Raw genomic sequence first — 19,987 nt, 5'->3', positions numbered from 1 at the left:
CCTTAGTTGAGAAGGAATTTGATTTCTTTGGGAGTATTGGACTAAGAAGGTCAAAAGGCACTCTGGCTGTTATGAAGACAGAGAAGATCGAAAATATTTACAGACTCAAAGGAAGTACTCAGGTCAGTGAAGCAACCACTGTATCTGAGAAGGCAAAAGAAAATACTCGACTATGGCATCAGCGGTTGGGTCACATAAGCGAGAAGGGCCTTCAAGTATTGATGAATGGCAAATTACTTCGTAATTTGAAATCCTTAAGTTTGGATTTTTGCAAACATTGTGTATATGGAAAACAATGTAAACGGAAATTTAAAACCAAAAGTCATAATAGTAAAGGAATTTTGGACTATATTCATTTTGATCTTTGGGGACCATCTCCTACTGTATCTTATGGAAGTGCATTATACTTCTTAAAATTTATTGATGATTTCTCTAGCAAACACTGGTCTATATGTTGAAAAGACAAGTTGATGTATTTAATGTATTTAATGTTTTTAATGTTTTTAAACAATTTAAAGCTATGGTGGAAAAGAAAACAGGCAAATCAATTAAATGTTTAAGAATTGACAATGGCAGTGAATTTACTTCCTTAGAATTCGAACAATATTGCAAGGATGAAGGGATTGTTAGACATAAAAATGTTGTTTATACTCCTCAAAAAAATGGCGTTGAAGAACATATGAATCAAACTCTTATGGAAAGAGTCAGAGGCATGATCAGCAATGTTAACCTGCAAAAGGAGTTGTGGGCAGAAGGGGTATCTATTGATTGTTATTTGGTAAACAGAACGCCTTCAGTTGCCATTAATTGTAAAACTCCTAAAGAAGTTTGGTCGGGTCAGTCTTGTGATTGTTCACATTTAAGAATTTTTGGTTATGATGCCTTGGCTCTTATTTCAAAGAATCAACGTTTAAAGTTAGATCCAAAAGCAAAATGTTATGTCTTTGTTGGGTATAACTATGCGGTGAAAGGATACAAGTTGTGGGATCCTTCTTCACGTAAGATAATCATTAGTAGAGATGTAACATGATGAATCCTCTTTTCTAAAATCAAGTGTTGAAAAGGTTGAACATGAACAAGTATCGCCGAATCAACGAATTCAGTTGGAGACTAAACCTTTTTCGGAAATTCAAAAGGAAGAAGAGACTTTTGAAGAAAAAGGTGAAGAAGATGCAAAGGAAACTATAGAAATTCAAGGACCAATTCAGCAACCAATCACTCTACGGAGGTCACAAGGGAAAGAACACCCAAAAGGTATGAAATGTTGATTTGGATAGCATCGGATGTGCTATTGCTCCAAAATTTTGTGGAGGAGCTAGAACACATGAGATCTCCAAGACCCAAAAATCGTTTGGAGAAATTCCACCCAGATGAGGAGTTATTAAAATAATTAATATTTTTAATAAGTTCCTAAGTCTAAACTTAGGAAATAAAAATATATATGGGTATTAATAAGAATATGGGTGAGAAATTTTTAAGTGACGAAGATCAAGTCGGTCTTAATCTTAGCCATTGATTAGGGACTTAATCTTGACCGTTGATTCATCAATAGGAAAAGTATAAGAGGAGGCTTGAGGGTCAGTTGGAGATACACCATATTGTTCAATCAGTTCAATTTTTTTTGGGGCGTGGTTCACTGAGAAAATTGAGCAGGTGATCAGAGTTGCAGTAGAGGGGCAAGGATAGTTGGGGTTGGAGGATCTTCTCCAGGACCCTGAATACTCAGCAAAGAGAGGCGGAGATACGCTAGAGGAGGTAGCTCAGACCAAGGGAGGCTGATGCTGGGCCAGGAGGGCCCACGCATTGCTTGACGTAGTGCCAGCACGGGGGAAGAGTTGACCTCCTGCAAAAGTCTGAATTCAGCCGAGGAGCAGCAGGATCAGCCGAGAACGCTGACGTTAGAGCTCCAAGAAGTAGAGGAGGCAGCGCAGAGCTGACACGGTGTCTCAGAGTGCTCCATGTAGGCCCACGCAGCTACTGCGAAGGGGCAGCGCAGTTATAGCTAGGGATAGTCAGTCCAGTTGCCGGATTGGAGGGATTTTGTCGGGTGAAGTGAGGTAATCTCACTTAGGTTTCTGCCAGTATATTTTATCTCTGTAACTGGATAGCCGAGAGGGCATCCAGAGTTGTATTCATAACCATTTCTTAATAATAGAAAACCCTCAGAGTTGTTGCACCAGTTTTTCCGCATTGGGTTTTTCCAAGGACATTTGTCCAAAAATAACAGTCACTTGTGTGTTTGTCTCGTATCTATTTCAGTTTATGATCTGTATGTCAGTGTAGTCTACAATAGTGTTTTTCATTAGTGTTTAAATAATTAAATAACTTGTTGATTGTAAGAACAAGTAGGAGATGATAAACCAGTGATTGTAGTAGGATTTATGTTGTGTAGATTCAGAACTTTTCACATGGTATCAGACCCTTACAGATCATAGGACACTGAAGCCATCAGTCGGGAGATCCAAAAAATTTGTTGCAGAAAAGCAGTTGTCCCAAGTGACAGCGTTGTTTCAGAGCCAGAAGAGAATCGGAAGGAGTGACGTAGTGCCAGAGGAGTGACGCAAAAGCTCACGCAGTGCTTGCGTCAACTTTCTGAGCTAGGAGGAGGAGACGCAGTAGCCAAGAGGAGCTCACGCAGTGACTGCGTCAACTCTCTGGCCAACACAGAGCCTGAGGGGCTCAGATCAGTCAGTTGTCGAGGCTATAGGAGCAGTGCAGATTCGATCTGTGGTGCTGGTGGGACATTGTTGTTGTTGTTGCAGAACAGTGTCTGTGGAGACAAAACCGAGGTAGAGAGAGTGATTGCCTTGACAGATTTCTAGCCCAAGAAATCTATATCCGGGTTGCAGCAGCAAAGGAGGATTGAAGAGGAGTGATTCGACATTTGGCAGGAGGATTTCAGTGAAGGAAATCAGGACTCATAGGGAGTCTAGAGGAGCTTGTTCCTTAGAGGATTTCTAGCGTCAAAGAAATCCAGATCCGAGTCTTGCTGGATTAGCAGCAAGAGAGGGAGAAGAGAACCAGTCCTATATTTGTTCAGCAGAGATGGCAGTGAATGGACTGAGGGATCAACACAGATTGGATGGAGCATCCAATTTTGTCCTCTAGAAGGCCAAGATCCTAGCAGTGCTAGACAAGAATCGCATCAAGGACTATATCTTGAAGGAAGTTGTTGTTTTGATCAATGTTGATTCGCTGAAGTAGTACGAGGAGGCCCGCGCGAAGGTTAAATGCTTAGACAAGGTCAAAAATCATGTAATCCCACACAATGCAGACAAGGAAATAGCAAGGGAGATGTGGGAGACGTTGACCACCTTGTACCAAGGGACTTCTATTCAACGGAAGATGTTATTGGAGAATCAGCTGAGACAGTACTAGATGCAGAAAGGAGAAGAGATCGATCCCTTCCTTCTCAGGTTGCAATGGATTCGAGACCAGCTGACTTCTGTGGGGTCTACACCAGATCCTGAGTTCATGGTCAAGACTGCCCTGAATGCATTCACCGAAGGCTGGGAGAAATTTGTCCAAAGTATCTTGGGCAGAGATTCTCTCCCCAATTGTGAGGAAATGTGGGCAGCTCTTCGACAGGAAGAAATCAATAGATTGACCAAGGTAGGAAGTAGCGGCAAAGGAACCCGGGTCAAGAAGGAGGATGAAGAGAATGCAACTCTCGCATCATCGGGACAACATGGGTAGCAGAAAAGGAAGAAAAAGGATACATACAAAGTCAGATGCTTCAGGTGTTGTGAACTAGGACATTTCACCACTCAGTACCCCGGAAGAAGGGCAAGGAAGAGGCTTCTAACTCGAAAGTGCCTCCACCGAATGCTGACAAGGAAGATGTTGACAAGGATTATGCCATGAGTGATCATGCACCTCTAGAGAAGAGGTGGGGCGACATAGAGCTATAGTCGGGAGGACTACACACTAGGGCAAGATCCTTGAGGTGCCCAACTCTTGGATCACATACGGCTATGGCAGCCCTTAATGACAGTAGCAGATTGATGGGAGTCGGTGCAAGGGATGATAGAGCAACAGGCAAAGCTAGAGTGCCAAAGCCTGAAGCAACGCAGTGGAGGTTGTAGCAGTGTGGGAGGTACAGAGCAGATTACAGTAGCATAGTAGCAGCATAGGGTCAGCACAAATTAGCAGCAGAGGTAGCTTAAGTATCACAAGGCATCCCGATTAACCAGCATGTCAACATTTGGGTGGGCTTTTCAGTTGCTTACTTCTCAACAACTGAGTTGCAGTGCAACAGTTAGCAGTGGCAGTGCTATGGGTAGTGTGATGCAGCATATTGGGAGGGAGAAGCAATACAGATATAGCAGTGATAGTGGCAGTGTCATGGGCAGCAATACAGGATGCAGTAGTGCAGTGGATGAAGGGCAGCAGGCCAAGCATCAGCAGCACAGAAGACCGATGCAGTGGATCAGTGTAATACTTCTATTGAAAAGTATTGCTAGAGCACATTCCTCGCTAAGAGAGAGTGTTGATTCTGAGTAGCATTGGATGTGCTCTAGCTCCGAAATTTTGTGGAGGGGCTAGAACACATGAGATCTCCAAGACCCAGAAATCGTTTGGAGAAATTCCACTTGGATGAGGAGTTATTAAAATAAGTAATATTTTTAATGGGTTCCTAAGTCTAAACTTAGGAAAATAAAAATATTAATGGGTATTAATAAGAATATGGGTGAGAAATTTCTAGGTGACGAGGATCAAGCATGTTTTAACTTAGTCGTTGATTAGGGACTTAATCTCGGTCGTCGATTCATTAATAAAAAAAGTATAAGAGGAGGCTTGAGGGTCAGTTGGAGATACACCATATTGATCAATCGGTTCGATTTTTCTGAGGCGTGGTTTGTTGAGAAAATTGAACAGGTGATCTTAGTTGCAGCAGAGGCGCAGGGATAGTTGGAGTTGGAGGATCTTCTCTAGGACACCGAATACTCTGCAGAGAGAGGCAGAGATACACTAGAGGAGGCAACGCAAATCAAGGGATGCTGACGCTGGGCCAGGAGGGTCCACGCATTGCTTGACGTAGTGCCAGCTCAGGGGAAGAGTTGCCCTCTTGCAGAAGTCTGAATTCAGTCGGGGAGCAACAGGATCAGTCGAGAAGACTGGTGTTAGAGCTCCAGAAGGCAAAGGAAGCAGCGCAGAGCTGACGCAGTGTCTCAGAGTGCTCCACGCAAGCCCACGTAGCTACTACGAAGGGGCAGCGCAGTTGTAGCCAGGGATAATCAATCCAGTTGTCGGATCAGAGGGATTTTGCAGAGTGGAGTGAGGTAATCTCACTTAGGTTTCTGCCAGTATATTTTATCTCTGTAACTGGATAGCCAAGAGGGCATCCAGAGTTGTATTCGGAACTACAACTTTATAATAGAAAACCCTCAAAGCTATTGCACCAGTTTTCCCACATTGGGTTTTTCCAAGTACATTTGTCCAAAAATAACGGTGTTCCTTGTGTGTTTGTCTCATATCTATTTCAGTTTATGATTTGTATGTCAGTGTAGTCTGCAGTAGTGTTTTTCACGAGTGTCTAAATAATTAAATTACTTGTTGATTATAAGAACAAGTAGGAGATGATAAACTAGTAATTGCAATAGGATTTCTGATGTGTATATTCAGAAATTTTCACATAAAGATTATGCTTCATCTATTGCTTTGATTACTGAATATGGGGAACCTTCTTGTTATCAAGAAGCAGTGGATGATGTGGATAAAGAAAAGTGGAAAAAGGACATGGACGAAAAAATGGATTCCTTATCCAAGAACAAAAGTCGGGATCTTGTAGAACTTCCTGAAGGGAGAAGTGTTGTCGGATGCAAATGGGTTTTCAAATTGAAGCAAAATGTTGATGGAAGTATCGAAAGGTATAAGGCCAGCCTGGCAGCAAAAGGGTATTCTCAGGTTGAAGGTATTGACTTTCATGAGATCTTTTCACCAGTGGTTAAACTTGTTTCTATTCGTACTGTGTAAGCACTAACTGTATTACTTGATCTTGAGTTAGAACAAGTAGATGTTAAAATAACTTTTCTTCATGGAGATTTGGATGAAGACATTTATATGGAACAACCAGAAGTTTTTGTACAAGGTCGCAACCAATGTTTTAAGACTCCGACTCCGACTCCGACTCGGCCGAGGATCGACTCCGACTCCGACTCCAAAACGGTAATGACTCGGTCGGCTCGATTTCAATGACTCGGTCGTTGTAAAAAATACATTAAATATTTATTTATTTTTATAAAAAAACATAATTTTAAAGATTTTAAACATAATTTTAGAGATTTTCATTCATGTTTCCAAACACACCTACAACTGGAGTCCTTGCTGGCTGTGAGACTGAGGATGGTGGATTGGGATCTGCATTCAACTGAACAGCATGTTCAAGTTCAATTGATGTCTCGATATCTAAATCTAAATCAAGATCCTCATCAAGATCAAATTCTATTGGACGACTTTCCACTACCCAATCTCATGTTGGATCAATGTCTTCCAACACAATGGGATCTGAATCAGGTCTTTTGTTCAGCAAATGGTTTCGTCTGAGCCGGAGGTTGTATTGGACATAAACTAGATCATTTAACCGTTTTTTATCCAAACGGTTTCTCTTCTTTGTGTTACTTCGGAGCAGGAGCGAAAATGGGAGTGGGAGCGACATTTTCAGAAGCTCCTGGTTTGGGAGCGAATCCCAGAGGAGTTCGACAACCAATGTCACTAACATCAAGGTACATAGAGGGATTGGTGCTCTTGATTAAATAAGAGTTCCACACCCTAATACATGACAAAATTCAATGGAAACATTGCAATCCTCCAATCCTAAAATCCTGAAAAACTGATAAATCTGCTGGATTTTGAATGAAATCTAAAATTCTACTTTCTCCATATGAAATCCAATGAGGCCGAAACCACTCTCAAACATCCTGAGTCATTTCATGGTAATGTTAAAAATTTAAGTAAAAGGATGAAAATGAAGATTAAGGAGAATGTCACTTTTACTTTAAGAATTTAACATTACCATGAAATTTGAATAGCATATCAATAGTAGAGAGCATTTGAGTGTGTTAAATAGGGTTTGGGAGGGGGAATGGACCCCAAATGACATTTAGCAAATTCATATAACACCTTGGAGTCCAAAACAATCAGAAATCACCTTAAAAATCCATTAAAAAAATATTAAATTGCTGTTTAACGTGTTCTGGGCCGACTTTTTGTGACTCGGCCGAGTCATAACAAAAAACGGCCGAGTTGGCCGAGTCATGGCCGACTCGGCCAAACGTACCGTTTCAAAGGCCGAGTCATGGCTGAGGGTATCGGCTCGGATCAACTCAGTCGTTTCGGTATCGAAACGGTCATTTTTTAAAACAATGGTCGCAACAGAAGATTTGTTTGCAAGCTCAGGAAATCAATGTATGACCTGAGTCAGTCTCCAAGGCAACAGTACAAGAAGTTTGACTCCTTCATGGTGAGCCAGTAGAAGTGAGTATGATCATTGTGTGTACTTTAAGAGTTTCAATGGCATATTCATTATCTTGACCTTGTATGTTGACGATATGCTTATTGCAAGCAAAAGCATGGAAGAGATCAACAGGTTAAAGGCTCAATTTTTTAAGACGTTTGATATGAAGGATCTTAGTGCGGCAAAACATATCTTGGGCATGGAGATACACAGAAACAGGAAAAATGGAAAGCTTTGGTTATCACAACAGAAGTATGTGGAGAAAGTACTTGAAAAGTTCGGTATGAACAATGTGAAACCTGTTAATGTTCCATTAGCTTCCCATTTTAAACTTTCTTCAAGTTTGAGTCCTACAACTGATAAAGAAAAAAAGTATGTCTTGTGTACCATATGCAAATGTGGTAGGCAACTTAATGTATGTGATGGTATCTACAAGACCTGACATTTCAAATGCTTGGAGTTGTGAGCAAGTTCATGTCAAATCCAAGAGAAGAACATTTGCGCGCAGTGAAATGTGTGCTTCGGTATTTGAGAGGCACAAGTGACCATTGTATCATCTTTAATGGTAGTGAAGGTTTAGTCTACGAGTATGTGGATGTTGATTATGCAGATGATTTGGACAAGAGGAGATCTACTATAGTATATGTTTTTACTCTTGTTTGTTGGATGTGAAAGCTTCAAGAAACAGTTGCTTTGTCCACTACTGAAGCAGAGTATATAGCTGCTTCAGATGCCTGTAAAGAGGCAATCTGGTTGAAAGGTCTACTTGATGAGATTGGAAAGATGCAAGAAAAAGTGAATCTATTGTGTGACAGTCAAAGTGCTATTCATTGGCTACAAATCCAGCTTATCACAGCAAGATTAAGCACATTGATGTAAGGTACCATTTTGTAAGACGTGATCGATGGCGGCAAAGTAGCTCTCAAGAAGGTCCATACATGGGAGAATCGTACAGACATGTTCACAGAGCCAATTTTAGTAGAGAAGTTAAGATGGTGTTTGGCTTCTCTTGGCTTGCAGAAGAGATGATGAATAGGAATGGACAAGGGATTAGGAAAATTGGTGTCAAGGTGGAGATTGTTAAAGAATGACAACAATTAATGTTAACAATGCAATTATCTAAGTAAATTTAGTTTTACCATACAGACAGTTGTGTAATTGTAGGGAGTTGTTTAACAAAGTCTTTGTATTAAAATGGTGATTGCCCAAGAGGCTTGATATACATTGGAGAGTCATTTTTTTACCTGGAGCAATAAAAATTCCAATCCCTTGCCCCGTGGAGGTTTCCTTGACACATTGTCAGGGTTTTACCATGTAAATCTTTTGTGTTCTTTGTTGTGTGATTCAGTTTCCAATTCTTGTGTATTTCTTTCTATTTGAATTTTAACGGTCTCAAATAACAACAATGTTGATCTCTTATCGAGTATATTGTTGTAATGGCTTCGAGCCTTGTCTGACTAGCCCCAAACAATGTATATTTCCGAGTGGAATATAAAGATATTTCTACAAGAAAGTTCTGCACTCTCAGAAATAGCTATCAAGATATGATGTTTGCAAAAATGTCCTCTTGATATGTTAGAATTTATGTCTAGCTTTTGAAATTGAAAAGTTGCACCGACTAATGAATTCAAACCTATGCCACCATATATATTTAGCTTTTGAAATTGGCTAATCAACATAGTGACTACTGAAATAAAACCTACGTGGCAATAAATATCAGGAAGGAAAAACTTATCATCGAGAGATTAAAAATATCATAAATGCAATTAAGAAAATAAAGAAAAAAGAATAGACACCCTTACAAGAAAATCTTAAAACCACAGGATGCCCAAAATAAAAATGGGTTTGTCACATGATTTTATCTTGCAACTTATCATCTATTGATTCATACAATCACAAAGGAATGCCATATATCTGTCCCAGTGAATATAAAATGGGTTTGCAATACAGATTCATATAATCCATAATTATGTAGAACTTACAACATTCATTTAAGCGTAAGGAGATTGCCATAATATGATATTGATATTGAGTTATTAAAGACTAAAATTTGAAAACACTATGTACGACCTAATAAGTATTAACCAGCTATATTCAAAAGTACAGCCACTATCAGACAAGGTAAAGTAAATAAAAATAAAATACAACTACTTTTTTATATGATTATGTATACAGTATAACTTTAAGTACTGCTAGACTCACCAGCACACAGCTGTTATCAGTCAAAGCTAAAGTAAATAAAAGTAACACGACTAAAAATTGAAATGACTATGTATGAGCTAATAAGTATTTAACCAGCCTGAAAGTACAGCTGGTATCAGTCAAAGGCAAAGTTAATAAACTCCAAAGCAGGAAATCTCATTTCCGTGCCTCGACTTTTTTCTGTTCTCTTGCTGAAACAAATAAAAAAAAGTAGAATCACCATGCTAGTATATGCAAACAATAGGTATTCAATAATATAGTCAAAGCAACTAAACACAATTACAAAGCATACCAGCCTTCTCTTCCTCACGCTTCTTTGCAGCATCTGCTCGTTGCTGTCTGATTAGAGTTAGGCGTTCTGCACAGTTTTGAAGGGAAATTATGCTTCATCTTTACATAAACCAAAAAGTATGGAAAAGATAACTTGATTTAGAGTGGTGTATTTCAAGCAATGTAAAGAATATAAAACAATCTAGCTTAAATTCAGCAATAACGAGCCTGAAAGCAGTAATATATTTTAAAGAACCACTAGCAATTGTTAGGAATTCAGACACTGCACCACAATGGATTCCTCTCTCAACCTATGTTTCTGAATCTGGTCCTATTCTGAAGAACAGTATGATACTATCATTTTCCTGGGTGGAAGATTTACAACTTCCACTCTCCACACTGGTTTTGAGATCGATTCTTTTATTCACTTCTACTATTAAATTGTATTCAGATTTAAAATTTACTTGCATGCTCCTGATATAAATAGCAATGCAATCTGAGCAACTCCTTTGCCAATTTAGATTAGTTTATTGTAGTGTCCACACCCACTTGGTGGCCGATGCTCTTTAGTCCCTACACAACAGCAATAATTGAATATAGTGATGCCGTTCTTGACATTATAGGAGGGTTCCAACTACAATTCCTTGCTATGTGTTGATAATGGGCATCTTGCCAAGTTCTGTGCCTCCTTTATTGATGCCAAATTTCTAGTTGGAATGTAATGTTATAGAATACATGGTTGGCACTGATAGATTAACTAATTTGTTTCATAGCAAGTGAGACTGCATGTTTGTGTAGTGTTTGTTGATAAAAAAATTCCAAATCATCTAAGCCAGACCCTTTGTGGCATTCACATAATCTCTTCCCAAACCCTTTAAAGGGTGTCAATGAAAATAAATATCTTAATGTTTCTGTTTCAGGTGACCCTGAATCAAACAGGTTCCCGAGTATTTTTCTTGAGGTAACTTTTGCGTTCAGGGAAAATCCTTGACTTTACAATAACTACATCCCCAAATATCAAGTCATATTGAGAGTTGCCATAAGAATATATCATATGTGTATGCAAAATTACTTATAAGATCATTTTGTCCCTAAAATTCCCTCTGTTACAGCTATAATGCCCTCGTACTTGCATGCTTTCTAATATAATCCACCGTCACATACAGGAATTCAATCACATCCATTCACACAATCATTTAAAAAATCCAGTCACTGGCAGATGACAAAGTGGCAAGATACAAGATTAAAAACAAAGGTTGCTAACAGTGTATATGAAAGTAAAAAGTGTAAGCATGATTCAATTTGCAGGTGTGGCAAATTCTCAAATTTTTTAATTTGAAGGTTCACATAATTAGGGTTTTCAAAAAGGCAGACAAGCATAAATAAATAAAATACTATAATTTAAGCATTGGAAATGCAATTATAAAGTTAAGTATTGCAAGCATATGCTAATAGGTTGATATCCATGTACCAGCCTTCTGAAAGCCTAAGTTACGGGAAACCTCACCCTAAACTTCCAGAAATGCTGTTCTGAGTTTTCTAAATGGAAACAGATACAGTCCTCGTAAAGATCAGCCTTCGAAACATTTATGAGCCGTTTCAAAAAATTGAAAACGCTGGTTCCGGCAAATGGAAATGTTTCAAAAGTTTTTAAATATTTTTGGATCTGTTTCTGGATCGAAAAAGACAGTGGAGTACCTGACCACTATGTCACAGGGTTCTTAGGACTTAAACCATGGGGTTCGGAATTCGGCGAACCTAAAATAACCATTGAAATTCGTTCAGGTTTGTTTAAATTCGATTCATGCCTTCTCTTCCTACAACTCAAGTTCTGCAATGGTAGTCAGTTTGAGGCAGCCGATATGGTGTTTTAATTTCTTGAAAGTCATTTGTGACTCGCCTATTTAGGAAGACGCTATTTATCTCGGGTCGGAGCTCCCTCACTTAATACGGGGCATTGTGCCTCTAAGCAGGTTTACGGAAAGCTTCTGGTTTAGACCCGAACAATAGTCAAATTGTGTATGAGCCAATGCAGCACACTCTAAGGTAATTTGCAAGTGAAGATCCTTGTAATTCACGATATTTCACAATCAAAGCGCCAAGAACTCATCATATAATGAGATGTTAGAATTCATCTCTGATCATTGCTCCGAAATACATAGCAATTTGAAATACCAATTCACCTGTGGGGAGGTACAGGAAATGCATTCCTGGGCCTGTGCTTTATATTGCATTGATAGCCCAACCATGGATTTGGCAAATGTTTTCTGTCAAGCAAAGAAGCCAGCAAGCATAGCTACACGTAGGAAACCAGCAAGAAAAACTACACACAAGTATAAGGTAAGTTATAATATATATGTTAAATATTATATATTAACTACAATATAATATATTGTACATTATACGATTTTTTATATATGATATAAAGTAATGTATATTAAAAATATATTTAGGGATCATTATATATTACATTATTTTAATATGTGTTGGTATTAATTAATAGATTATATAATTATTAAATTTTAATATATATATATATATACACACACACACACCACATGAACCTGAAGAGGCCAGAATATATTTTGTCATATATATATATATATATATATATATATATATATATATATATATCTATATGTCATTTCCTTACCATATCGTATCTGTATTTTTTGAAAATTTGTTGTATCCATTTCAAACCCCGTAGCCGTATCTGCTTCAGTGCAATTTAGCTAAAAGCATGTTGAGGGACCATTTAAGAGCCCAAAGATAAATTTAGATGTTCCTTTCCTTTTTTTTTAGCTTTTTATTCACTATTCCGTAATTTTTTTGAGAGCCTACAGAATGGATCTGTTCACTTGTTCTAGATGTTTCTCCCTCATGTGATCCATCCAGGAAATGAATACAAATATAATTCTCAAAGAATTGAATGGGCAAATGAAGGTGATAAATTTAGATGTTCCTTTCCTTTTTTGTAGCTTTTTATTCACTATTCTGTAATCTTTTTGGGAGCCTACAGAATGGATCTGTTCACTTGTTCTAGATGTTTCTCCCTCATGTGATCCATCCGGGAAATGAATACAAATAGAATTCTCAAAGAATTGAATGGGCAAATGAAGGTGTGGACTAACGTGTGGTTGTTCAAACTGTTTAAAAAGGACTTTATAAAACATCATCAAGGGAAAGTAAGTCTTTCGGAAGAGGCCAGAATATATTTTGTATAGAGAAAAATAAAACACATTCTAAGCATAATCTTCAAAAGATTAGACAGATCATAGGGGCTACTATGACATCCCCTGGTCGATATTTCTCAGTGTAAATACTTGCAATTATTTAAAATGGCTGAGAGAGGGGCACAGATTCCATTGCTTGAGGAAGGAGATTGCTCGAGGGAAATGTTGTTTTAAACATCAGTCCTCGCTGGCTGAGTAGTTTTAAATGGACTAACTGTGCCATAAATTAACTGAAAGAGGAAGGGGCAGGCACAGATATCCTTCAGCTCCAACAACAAAGCAAGAAGAGGACAATAACTTAAAGGCAGCATGGGCTGCACTGGCATGAAATCGTGGAGAACAATGGGTGGTTAGTCTGTTCATGTTGGGAACAGGGAAGAGGACCATAATTAGTCCGCTCTCTCTCTTGCGCGTGCATAGGCATATGCAGAGAAAACGAACTCTCTGAGGGCACGCAAAGGGAGTGGAAAAAAAAGCAAGCAGTGAACACTATGGTAAGGGAATGAAAAATTCCTCTAAGGGTGGAGGTGAGAACGCAGAGAAGGCAGCAACCAAAATTGGTTATTGTTAAGTTCCGGAGAGATTAAAAACCAGCTAAAGATTCCACACAGAGGCGTGTTGGGTGAAAGCATTATAGGGAGCAGTGGCTTGCCTAAAGGCTGAAGAACCACTCGAAGCTTGTGGATTGATGAATAACTGGCCAGGAGAGAATCACCCAGGTACTTGGGCAGCTAACGAACCACCAGGTGATGACAGCACTGGTGTATGCTCTCACTGATAAATTACCTGGTAAAATGGTTTCTATGCTCCTACAGTGGCTTATCCACTAGCGAACCTTCCTTTATTGTGGACTCTCTTCTCCTTAAAGTGAGTTGAACTCTCTGTACTGTGGTATCCTAGAATGGATGTTCATCACGTATGAAAAGTCTAAGAGAACTGAGTGAAAGTGTGTGTAGTTGGTGGATGAAAGCAGAGTGGCCTTGTAGTATCCTGTTTCAGCTGTTTACTTGTTAAAGTTTTTCATCGGAGAGCACTCCACAGCAATCTTTGGAATCTAGCTAGGGGGTGACAGCTACAAGTAATAGTGGTTGTAGCTTGTCGATGGTTAGGTGGAGAGTTGAAGTTCCACTCTCAGCTGCCAGCCAGCTTGTCCTGATGTTTGAACTTTGAATGACATGTACTTGTGTATGGTATTGGATCAATGGTCCTGCTGATATTAAAGAATGTGAATTCCTGTATGTTGATGGATATTAGATTTCATGTAAGCATGTTTGAAGAATGGTTGAATTCCTGTAAGTGTTGTATAAACATAAATTGTTGTGTTTCTTTCATTAAATTGATGAGTATGATCTGTCAGTTGTTTGTCATTTATTGTTGTGTATGTGAGTTGATTGAGTATAAGATATGTGCCTTTATGTTGTGCAAGAGAGTTGCTCAAGTTCCTTGTGCTTCTGAAGAATGCACTAGAATGCATATCCACCGAGTGTATCCTCCTGTACATGTTGTCTTTCTAAGTTTCATCATTAAAACCCATGTGAATCTTTCAACAAGTTAGATGAATGCCACAGCGTCTATGTAAACCAGGAAGAAACTCGAAAAAATTCTAGGTGAAAAAGGCTTGCAAAACAGGCTTGAATTCACCTGTAGGACCCACCAAGTCGAGGATCGGGAGGGTTGGTGGAAAAGGTTGAATCTCGGGTGAAGTCATGTCCAACCTAAGGTGTGTAGGCCGAGCAGTCAAGCGAGCCTGCTAGTCGAAAGTCGGGCAACTCAGGATCATGATGCCTAGTCGGCCACAGACGTAAGGTCGGGTGGGATCTCCAAGTCGAGGGTCGGGCCCTAGCTAGAATTGCGCTTCATGGATTGCGAATGAGAATGACCTCGGCCTTCCCAGAGGATTGTGTCTATCCACATGGATTTGTCCACGATGGCAGAATGGGCATGTCAGGCGCCACGCGGGTTATTATGCGATTGCCACGTGGGAATCATTGATGATGTGGCAAGGTTGTAATTGGCCTATCTTTGAATGGTCACATCTTTTGATCCGTAAGTTGGATCAAAGTCAAAATTATATCGTTGGAAAGGTTTCGACGAGACAAACACAACGATGTCATCCATTTTAGGTTTTGAGGTAGTCGTTAATTTTTCTAAGAGCTACATTGTTCTCTGTTGTAGATAATTGCATTTAAAACTTTTCAACATTTTTTACATTACATTCACCCCATTTATATCATCATCAGCAACTATGTAGAGAGAACAATAACATTAGTAATGAAGTAGAATAGTAAGGAACAATAGAAGAAAAGAATGTACAATAGAGACACTAGGATTTAGGTCAGAGGTCAAGGAAAAACTCCACAAGGGGGAAAACCCATCCAGATTCTTCTTCTGTTAGATATTCAACAATTGTTCAACTGAGATACAAAATACAATGAGAATGAGATACAATGATCACATCAAGCCTCCTAAGGCCAACCCAAGTCAGTTCACAACTCCATTTGTGATTTGAACGATATGATCTCTAGAGAGTTGTTGCCATATCATTATCACAGGAAACATCATCCATGACATTGTCTCTGCCATACAAAGGTTCTCTATCATCCTAGTCATTGCCATCACTATTATGTCAAGGTTACGTCTTTTATGTCAACGAGATCTTAGTCATCAAGAGTATTGTCATTAGGGTCACTTCAATATATATCATAGTTATTGTCGTACAAAGGGTCACTGCCATGTCAGATCCTTGTCATACTCGATCAAGATAGCAAGGTCATTGTTATATGTCAAAGACTCTATCACAAATGGAGATCTCTATTATATGACTTTTATGATAACATTGTCATATTGTCTACTAGGGTACTGGCACACTGTCCACGAGCGATCTTATGTTACAGTCATGGCCATATGAATTATATATGTATATAAGTCACAAGAGAAAACAAAGCCACAAGAATACAATTTGAACCATAGAACAAAATGTCACTGCAATGAAAACGAGCTGAAAGAGCGAGCCTTGGGTGAGTAACGAGAACAGATACATCAAGGCATATTGAATAATGTAGTTCATTATAAAATGTGACTCCAAGTGTAAAGGTAAATAAATGTGATCCATAAAGAATAACCAATCAAGATACTATAGGAGTGGATCATAGTATAGAATTGAATCATCGTAATTGAATCACGGAATGTACAGATATGAACCAAGTCATTGTATCACAAACTCTGAAACTGGATTTGTTGTTTGAGGGCTATGTGTCTGAATCCGGCGAATCGGATTCAATTCACCCTAAATAGTGTCTGAATTTTGTGACACGTCGTGTCCGAATGGGACACAATCAAATCCGGATCGTGTCCCATTCGGACACAACATGTCACGAAATCCGGACACGAATCCGGCAAATTGGGACCTGCGTGGCCATAAAAGGGTGAAATTGCTCATTTTTTTATCATTTTGTGTCATTCCTTTTGCAAGAAGTGAGTTGTGGGTTTGTTGTTAGAAATTTGGAGCAAGGAGCCAAGGGTTTGGAGCGTTTTCAAGGAGATTCAAGCAACAGGTAAGTGCATTTCCCCTCTATTTTTTTGCATTCGTATTACAACAGTTTGTATATGCATTTCTTTTACAAATGTGTGCATGTTTTGTGTATTTTTTTTTACAGTATTCATGGCTCAATCAATGGCAGCAGGTAGGGGACAAAAGAAGAGGAAGAATGTCTCCACTGGAGATGTCCCTCCTCCCCCAATATCATCAAAGTCTGCTGCAAGTGATGTTGAGGGAATACTTCCTCCTAAAGGTAACAATGAGAAATATCCCTTGTGGAAATATGTCACAAGAGAGGATGGGCCAAGCAGCAAGGGGAAGGGAGGAGGCAATGTGAATTGGAGATGCAACTTTTGCCACAATACTTTCACAAGCACATATTACCGTGTGAAAGGCCACTTGTTGGCTTTACCAGGTTGTGGAGTTGGACCTCGTACACAAGTTTCTTTACAAAAGAGGAAAGAAATGGAAAAAGAGTTCAGTGTTGGTATGGCAAATATAGCTGCAAAATCAAAAAAAAACCCAAGAATGATGACCCCCTCCGAATTTTTAGGAAAGGCACCACCAAATTTCCATTTGAGAGTTCTATTGGGGAACAAGCAGCGAAAAGAAAGGCAATTTCACTTGGTCAAATGGACAAGATTTTTCAAAAATAGAAACGAGAAGAGCTTGATGTCACCATTGCCTTTTTTTCTATCAAAACGTCATATCCTTTAATGTTGCACGCTCACCTCTATTTATTGAGATATGCCGAGCTCTAACTCACGAGACTCTATCATGGTATGTGCCTTCTGGTTCAGAGAAGCTCAAGACCACATTGTTGATGAAGGCAAAAAAAGAGGTGCAAAAAATGCTTGAGCCTATTAAAGCATCATGGTCAATGTCTGGGATTAGCGTTGTTTTTTATGGATGGACAAACCAAGCACGACACCCACTCATCAACTTATGGTGTCTTCCTTGAATGGTCCAGTTTTCTTGACAGCAATGGATACACTTGGAGAATACAAGGATGCACAATTTATGGGTGAGTTGTTTATTGAAGTTATTGAAGATGTAGGTGTTGATTCTTGTATGCAAATCATTATAAATAATGCACATGTTTGCAAGGCTGCTGGCATGATTGTGGAAGCTAAATATCCACAAGTGTTTTGGACACCTTGCATTGTCCATTCATTGAACTTAGCACTGAAATCCATTGCTTCTGATGTGCTTTGGATTGGTAACATTATTGAGGATGCACAACATATCCGTAACTTTGTGCAAAATCATACAAATTCCCTCACTATCTACAAGGAGTACAACAATCTATCATTGTTGAAGATTGTTGATAAACGGTTTGCCCCTTCATTCATCATGTTGAAGAGGTTGAGGGAGGTCAAGACCGCTCTTGGGGCATGGTTATTTCAGAGTTTTGGTCTTATTGGAGAAAGACAGATCAACTAGCCTCTAAAAGAGTGAAGGACACAATGCTAGATGATGCTTGGAGGGAGAGGGTAGATCTAATTATTCAAATCATAGACCCTATCATTTCTTTGCTTCGATTTGTAGATACAGACAAACCCATCCTAGGGGAGGTTTATGAGGGATGGGATTCCATGATTGAGTTTGTGAGTTGCATTATTCTACAAAGTGAGTGCCCCGAGTATGTGACATCACTAGAGGCCTTCTGTGGTACTATACAGGACATTCTTGTCAGCGAATGGGACAAGAATTGCACACCTTTACATTGTTTGGCTCACTCATTGAACCCAAAATACTACAGCCATGAGTGGCTGAATGGTGGACCTTCCCGCAAATTCCCTCATCACATGGATGGTGAAATCTCAAGGGAGGAAAGATGCATTTAGGCGGGTTTTTCAGGATAGAGCATTGATTGATGGGGTGGAGGATGTCTTTGCAGAGTTTTCCACTGGCATTGGTCGATTTGCAAGATATGATGTGATTAGAGACAGGGGGCTAAGAAGCCCTATTCTTGGTGGGCAAATCATGGGGCAACAAGCCCTCCTTTACAGCAGTTAGCCATGAGGCTCCTCTCTCAAGTGACTTCATCCTCTTGTTGTGAGAGGAATTGGAGCACATATGGGAATTTGTATAGTGTTAAGAAGAGCAAGCTTGAGCAGTCCAGCGCAGAGACAATGATGTATGTGCACACCAACCTTTGTCTTATTTACAGGCAAAGGGAAGAGTGGTTGAAGGGAAAGACAAAGATGTGGGATGTCTTTCCTGATGATATGGGTCTGGACAGCAGTGTTGAGTTGGCATTGACCAACATGGAACTCAATGATCCAATGCTAGAGCCTATTAGATTTGATGATGGTGAAACTGTAGAGGGGTCATCCTCCACACCAGCAGATGCAGAGACGACTATGGATACATGGGAGGAGGAGGATGCAAAGGAGAGTAGTGGTGACCATGATGATGAGGACAGTGATGCTGATTCTGATGATGACTCATGAGTCATGGGCTACCTACTGCCTTGAGGATTGTATACCCGTAGTTTTTTGTATTTTCTATTTATATTTGCCATTGGCATTGCACTACCTATGTAACACATTTTGATTTTGATGACTTAATGAGAAAACTACAGTTGTCAGTGTATTTATCTTACTATCTTGTCTTTCTCCTATTGGATCATTGATAAATTGAATATGTAATATGATTTATCATTTATGAATTTAGAATTTAGAATTTATGATTCATTGATTTATCATTTATGTGACATGTATTTGAATTTTTTATGTACTATGCATGCTATAATGTTACTAACTTACTTTGTAAACAGTGAAACTTACATCTAGATGAAGATCTATGTTTGAAATCAATGAATTTGTATCATTAATGAGAATTTGTGTAAGAAATATCTAATTTTTAATATATATATAACGTGTCCTATTCCAGGGGGTCAACGTGTCCAAATCCGACACTCGAATCCTCGTATCCGACGAATCTCGAATCCCCGTGTCAGGTTACTTAGATCACAAATGTGTGTGTCTAGCGAGTCACTGCATCATATATCGAGACATTGTAGCACAGAGTGAGTCATTGTACATACTACGAACCACATAGAATTAATGAAAGAGCCACCAGAGGAAGATATGAGCCATAGGGAACGAGCCATGGTATTGAACTATAAATTTGTGCCACAGGAAGAATGCGAGCTATAATGGAGCCTTTGAAATATATCAAGTGTGAGCCTCACTGTAATGGATATGATCCAATATGTAATTCGAACCACAAAAACATTGCAAATCACCAAGCCACTGTGTTATGCAAACCATCGATCCACTG

At 39.2% G+C, this 19,987-nt stretch overlaps 1 protein-coding gene across 1 annotated transcript in view; it reads right to left on the bottom strand.

The window, feature by feature from the left end:
* Positions 1-9,583: 9,583 nt before the first annotated feature.
* LOC149160144 (uncharacterized) overlaps positions 9,584-19,987 on the bottom strand; it is a 92,560-nt gene continuing 82,156 nt past the window's right edge. Inside the window, exons 7-8 of the mRNA XM_089436637.1 lie at positions 9,951-10,016; positions 9,584-9,849 (exon numbers count right to left, since the gene is read on the bottom strand). Coding sequence (XP_089292763.1) covers positions 9,815-9,849; positions 9,951-10,016 — 101 coding nt within the window. The 3' untranslated portion in view covers positions 9,584-9,814. The remainder of the gene's footprint in view (positions 9,850-9,950; positions 10,017-19,987) is intronic.

Source organism: Pinus tabuliformis, chromosome 5_2 (genome assembly GCF_031772625.1).
Source record: "Pinus tabuliformis cultivar Carrire ecotype Pingquan chromosome 5_2, CPIR1, whole genome shotgun sequence".
NCBI classification, from domain to species: domain Eukaryota; kingdom Viridiplantae; phylum Streptophyta; class Pinopsida; order Pinales; family Pinaceae; genus Pinus; species Pinus tabuliformis.
The sequence above is the reverse complement of the archived record's forward strand: the minus strand, read 5'-3'. Positions and strand labels throughout refer to the sequence as shown.